This window comes from Acartia tonsa, chromosome 9 (genome assembly GCF_053477335.1).
Source record: "Acartia tonsa isolate MP-2025a chromosome 9, ASM5347733v1, whole genome shotgun sequence".
NCBI classification, from domain to species: domain Eukaryota; kingdom Metazoa; phylum Arthropoda; class Copepoda; order Calanoida; family Acartiidae; genus Acartia; species Acartia tonsa.
The window spans coordinates 36,884,552-36,891,473 of record NC_137268.1 but is presented as its reverse complement, the minus strand read 5'-3'; the positions used below and the strand labels follow the sequence as shown (position 1 = coordinate 36,891,473).

The 6,922-nt window shown below is 34.0% G+C and overlaps 1 protein-coding gene across 1 annotated transcript in view; it reads left to right on the top strand.

The window, feature by feature from the left end:
- Nucleotides 1-3,401: 3,401 nt before the first annotated feature.
- The window catches only part of LOC145327521 (uncharacterized), a 29,769-nt gene continuing 26,248 nt past the window's right edge, over nucleotides 3,402-6,922 (top strand). Inside the window, exons 1-3 of the mRNA XM_080171067.1 lie at nucleotides 3,402-3,573; nucleotides 4,745-4,914; nucleotides 5,434-5,483. Of these exons, the coding sequence (XP_080027193.1) occupies nucleotides 3,402-3,573; nucleotides 4,745-4,914; nucleotides 5,434-5,483 (392 nt within the window). The remainder of the gene's footprint in view (nucleotides 3,574-4,744; nucleotides 4,915-5,433; nucleotides 5,484-6,922) is intronic.

Below are 6,922 nucleotides of genomic sequence, written 5' to 3'. Positions count from 1 at the left end.
GAGTCGAAGCAAACTTGTAAGTAAATTTGTTTTAAAACAGGATAATGTTTATGGACATACTTACATTTTCAGGACTTGATTATAGAGTTGCGTCGCTTGTAATATTATACTGTGTTGTCCCAGGAATCAATATACCAAAAATCAGATCAATCGGATGATTAGATCATATAAAAATTTGTTGTTAAACAAGGATGACAACATCCATAAAAGCGAAGCACTGAAACGGTAGGACAAACGGACATTAACACTTACATAGTGTCAGAACTAAATAATCAGAATATAAATATATAAGAGTCGAAGTAAAATTCTAAGTAAATTTGTTGAAAAACTGTTATATACAGGATAATGTTTATGGTCATACCTACATTTTTAGGACTTGATTATAGAGTTGCTTCGCTTATAACATTATACTTTGTTCTCTCAGGAATCAATATACCAAAAATCAGATCAATCGGATGATTTGATCACATAAAAATTTGTTGTTAAAAAAGTAAAAAAATCAACATGTTTAAAACGGACGTACGGACATTTTGGTAATGATTAAATAGTTGCTACGCTTTCTAAATCGTACCTAACTATTAAAGGAATCACCATGCAAAATTTGAAATCGATATAGAACCCTAACCAATTAGCAAATCCTGATGAAACTTTGTTGGAATATGTAAAATGTATATTTAATTAATCCCTAAAAATTTCAACAGTGTACCTTGAATAGGAGTAAATTTATACCATAAAAACTTAAAAATCTAGGATTCGAACTTGCACCCCAACCAATGAGCAAATCTCGATGAAACTTGATAAAAGTATGCAGAATTTAAAATCATTAAAACCCTGAAAATTTCAGCCGTCTATCTTGAATAGAAGTTGATAAAATCATGAAAACTTAAAAATGTAGGAATCGATCTAGCACCCCAAAAAATTGACAAATCTTAATGAAACTTGGTGAAAATATGAAAATTTATTCAATCCCTAAAAAATTCAGGCGTCTATCTTGAAAAGGAGCCGAGAAAATCACGTTTCCCCCAAAACGTTTCTGACGGACATAGAACAGACGGGCATTTCAAGTGATAGAGTAGCTTCGCTTCGCTACTAAGTCTAACAAAGCGGTTAAGTTGGTTTGGAGTATGGGTCATAAAAAGGGTTGGGTGGAAGAGTTTGAGTTGGTGGGGGAAGGGAGAACAGTTTTGAGTGTTAGTGTGTGTTTTTTATATAGGAGTGGGACTGTGTCGTGCGTGTGTGTGTGTTGTGTATGAACAGCTGACTTTTGTTCGCGGATTTTTCAAAGAGAAGCAAGGCGCATTTTTCTTCCAATCCAACCGTCCACACTCTTCAAGTTGGGGGGTTTATTGAGTTACTGAATAGAAAGGGGAAAGGCTTGAGTGAGAGGTAGCAGAATTCGGTGGAGGAGAGAGCTTGGACGGAGAGTAGGGAAGATATGGGGAGAGAGAAAGGGGCAAATTTAATGGGGGGAAATGGTAAAAACTGGAAGGGTGTTGAGGATCCTAGCGGGCTGTGTAGGCTAGGACAGAGGTAGAGACACAGCAAGTTCCATGTACATACACAATTATAAGGTAAAGGAAGAGGCGGACTGCTTGGCTTGTGTGTGTGTGTGGTGTGCACCAGGCAGGCTTTAACTTATTTACACTACACACACCAAAACACGACAACTGAGATAGTGAATTTTTAACAGAATTAAAGAAAAATTAGAAGAAATTACCTAATGTACATGGTACATGTAAAAAAAAAATAATTTGAAATTTATAGTTGTTAATATGAAATAAAAAGTTATCGTTTCTGTGAAAAATAAATAACAAAGTGACATTTGAAAAAATGAAGTTGTAATTGAATAAGTATATATCAACAGAGTAGCTGCGCTAATTCAAAAAGTATAAAATTGTTATGGTTTAATGTTTAAGGCGCCAACATGGAACATACAGGAAAAAAGTGTATTTTTATTTCTCTTTCTGTCTGTCTTACCGTCCGCCTGTCAGTCCGTAACGCTATTAGGGGATGTGGATTTCTCGACTGCAAAATAGGATACTAGCGGCTTCGCCCTTAGCCTCTAGGTTCAGTGGTTACTGAGATCTTAAGCTTCAGACGGACAGACAGACATCGTTCTACTTTGTCTTATTGATTTAATTAAAAATATTCTCTTTATCAATGAACGTCCAGTACCTTAGTCCAATTTTACTTAGTCCTTCAAAATATGAACATTCAAGCACAGAAAAAAAACACTAAACATCTGCTCTACAACTCCCTTTGTTCGCTTGTCCTGTAATTTTGTGCATGCTATAATTATGGATATTGTCATCCTTGTTTAAATACATTCTGGGAGGAAGCGGACATTGGGTTGTTTATAACACTAGTCCCCAAAGTCTTACAACAATATTTTTTTTATTCGTTAGCTTGGGTAATTTTACCTATCGAAATTTCATTTATTGGTTCATTAAGTTGAGTGTCCAAACTTTTCAACTTACTAATTGTAATCTACAGCAGGGGTGAATTTGATTATCACCAATGGGGATGAACATCAATTTATCGGCCATTGCCTTATCCCTTTAGATCCGTAAATTACTTCTCCTAATAGACCAATCACCTGTAGTTCCAAGTAATTCTGGCAGGGATCTTAAGGGATAAGACAATAAATTGATTTACAACCGATCCAAATAATGATAAACAAAATTATCCCTTCTGTAGATTTAAATTATTGGTAAATAAGTTTTCAGACTGAAGTTTGTACAACATTATTGAGTTTTAATAACAAATTTTATGCCGACGAAAATGAGAGATTTGGCTTAATAGAAATGTTGACTAGTATAATTTACACTCCATTATCCCCTCCCTCCCTGTATTAACCAAAATTTATATAAACATGTTTTCTCATTCCTTGGATCAATACTTTAGGGATTGGCTGGTACAAAATAGCAGTGTATAAACTCTTCAACCATTAAAATTAATCTTTAGAAGATGTAGGTTATTTTTTTATAATTATTGGGGGATCGAGCATCAATTTGTTGCCTATTGTCTTATCCCTTAAAATCACTGTTAAAAAACAGTAACAAGCCATTTTCACTCCACAGGGTTGTCAGCCCTAAGCCCTATGATTGCGATGTAAAGCGTCCATTTCCCCATCAGACAACCAACCCTTTGAGTGCACGACCTTTGTCTGAGAAGTCCTAACTGTGCATGGTAGTGAGTTGCGCCTGTTTTGGGCCAAGGCATTCCCCCTACTCTAACTATTTATGTCGCGCACCTGACATAGTAGAAGTAGGAATTATTTTTAACGTCTTTAGTTATGACGTGGTGTCGAACCGAGATTCGAACCTGACACCTTCCCGACGCTCGCGGGTTTAAAAACCCTGTAAATAACACGTAAAAATATGCACAAAACCTTTACAGACATGGTGACTGATATGAAACAGGAAGATGATGACCTAGAAGTAGTGGATCCTCTTGCTGAGAATGATTCTGACAACTGCTCTATGATGATTGTACGCAAGTCTACCAACTCTCTTGCTGATCATAATAGAAGTTCTCTTGATGATGATCAGTTTGATAGTATCACTGAAATAGGCATGCAATTCAAATTATTAAAGCTATTTGACGTTCTAATGATTGAAACTTTGAAAAAAAACAACATTTAAATAATAAAATTCTTCCATTAAAATGCATGTTTGGAATGATACAATAATAGTTATCGCATCGTATCATAGAAAGCTTTCCGTGGGTATAAGGATAAAAAAATAAAATTAAATCAAGTTTTGTTAGCCCCGAGAGGCCGAATGCTCGGGCTACATGATTTTATGATTTTTACTTTAATATTTGTGGAAAATTGTCTGTAGTGCTATGCTATAAATGATCTTTTATTAAGATTGAGAACCGGGTCTAATCCAGCGGTTATTAATCGATTTGAAGTTATAGAAACAGAAAAAAACATGGACGATTTTTATGTAAAACAAGGATGACAACATCCATAAAAGCGAAGCTCTGAAACGGTAGGACAAACGGACATTAACACTTGTATAATGTCAGAACTGAATAATCAGAATGCGAATGTATAAGAGTCAAAGCAAAATTGTAAGTAAATTTGTTGAAAAACTGCTTGATACAGGATAATGATTATGGACATACTTACATTTTTAGGACTTGATCATAGAGTTGCTTCGCTTATAATATTGTACTTTGTTGTCTCAGGAATCAGTATACTAAAAATCAGACCAATCGGATAATTAGGTCACATACAAATTTGTTGTTAAAAATGTAAAAAAAAATCAACATGTTTAAAATGGACGTACGGACATTCTGGTAATGATTATAGAGTTGCTACGCTTTTTAAATCGTACCTAACTATTACAGGAATCACCATGCAAAATTTGAAATCGATAGGACAATTCTAACATGCCTAAATTAACGAAAAAAGCAATTTTAAAAAGTAAAAAAATCAACATGTTTAAAAAGGACTTACGGACATTTTGGTAGGTATTGCTACGCTTTCTAAATCGTACCTAACAACAATTCTAGGACAATTCTAACATGTCTAAATTAACGAAAAAAGCTATCCGTGACGGACGGACGGACCGACCCTAATTATAGAAAAGCTTCGCTTTTAAAAATGATACAAGAAAATTCAACTACCCCTTATGTATTTTTTTTTTAGCTTTTTCGCATGTTTCTCAATGTAAAAAACACCTTTTTTGTAATCTCCTATCCACCCTTTATATTTGAATTGTTATCACTAAACTAGATGGAACTCATTACAATGATGTTGATATTGTAGAAGAAGCTGACAACAGCCATATCAATGATGTTGATACCAACAACCATATTAATGATGTTGATATTGTAGAAGAAACAGACAACAACCACATCATAGTTCTCAATCAACAACCAGTGACTCAACCTGTCACTCAAGAGGTAATGCAACTTTTGGTGCTTTCCCCCAAAGTAATTAGCGATCAAAGAACCCCCCTTTTAAAATTATTGTATTTTTCTAAATTCTGGAAGATTTTTAGTAGCAAAGCTACTTTATAACTTCAAAACGACTAACTCTAGATGGTAATATGATTTTCTTTGCTGATATTCAAGAAAAATAGCTGAATTTTTGGTTAAATAGAACTTGGTAATTACATTCTTACATTTGTAAATTTGTTATTTCTATAAGTAACAGGATGTCTATGTGTGTGTGTGTGTGTGTGTGTGTGTGTTTGTACTGAAAAATCTTGCAGACCGCTGAACCAATATGGCATGCCTTTACTGTGTAGCTTCTCAAAGGACCAAAGATCTTTAATTACTAAATAAAGATAAAGATAAAACCCTTGAAAATAAAATTGAGTTTTGACTCCTCCCCCCTCAAGTGCCCCTAGAATTATCTGGGGGCGTAGCCATTACCTAGTTTGTTTAAAAAGTTAATTTTAATTATTTTTAATTTTGCAGGATAATCTGGGAGAGGGCGGAACCTTTATTCAAGGAACTTTATCACTAAGGTAAAACTTTTAAAAAAAATACAGTGTTTTTTTTATGAGAACTTTTTGAAAGCAATTTTACCCCACTTATAGTTATTAGAATTTAATGTCACTGTGCCATCCATAGAATCAGTTCTAGACGTTCATAACCACTTCCAAAGGTGTTTTTGTCCTCAAACAAGTAAATGCGGAGGTGTCATTCTTAGTCGTAATAGATATTTAAGCTTTTTTAGTGGGCCCAGGTAAAAATATTAATAGTGGTAGGGTTAACTCAACCCAATGTATCAACCTTCCCCCCCCCCCCTCTAAAAAATTGGATTTTCAGTAGTCGAATTTGGGGGGCCAGTACTCCCTCCCTGGTTAAGACATAGCCTTCAAACTTTAAAATGCTCTATTACATGTCTCCAATCGTATCTGTAACAGTTTTTAACTCTGTATCTCAACTTTGAAGCGTTTTGCAGCCATTCTTGCAAAATGTAGAAGATTTGAGCATAAGAAAAATTAGCTAAAACCCTTTTTAGATGTTGACACCTAAAATTTGAATTTTTGATTTTACTGTAGGTACTTTTTAAATAAAAACTTATTTTTTTTGATGTTCTATAAATGGTTATAAAAACGAAGAAAATAAGTTATTAATCATTAAATTCTGATAACTATAAATGGGGTAAAATTGCATTTAAAAAAATCTCATAAAAAACACTGTATACCTATTAAGTTTTTTTTTCTCTAAAAATCACACCTAAAACTACCATTAGATTAATAAGTCGGTATAGTTTATACACAAGGTTTTTATTTAGCTAATTTAAGTATATAACCTGCCATAATGATTAAATCTACCAAAGGGATAACTTTGTTTATTGTAATGTATATTAATTTATCGGCCATTGTCTTATCAATGGAAATTATTCAATACATATATGGATTTATTATTACTTGGATCTTACACCAGATTTTCATGTTATTTAATAAAGTGAAACACACAGCGCGCCACAATAACGACCTCCTCCCTCCTCACCCTTTACCCCATCCCCTGCCCTTCTACTGGATGAACAAAGTGACTAATAAATATTAGGGGATATTGATGACAATTTTTCCACTATTTCAAATATTTTTTAGTTCAACAGTAAGAAGTGCCTTGTTCAGTCATCAACTTGATTCTTTGATATCAGAAATTACTTGTAGGTAAAACATTCGTTAGTCAGATCATTATGGACTGATTAAAAAACTACTTTTAAAAAGCGAAGCTTTTCTACAATAAGGGTCGGTCCGTACGTCCGTCCGTCAGTACGTCCTTATTTACATATACATAATACATTATACATAATTATATTTTGTTATTAAAAAATGTACTACAACTCTACATTTTTGGGGGGGATGGGGGGGGGGGGGCAGATTTTTCTCGATTTTGAATATCCAAGGAGGTATGTCGTATTCCCCCCTACAAATACCCTAGAACCTTC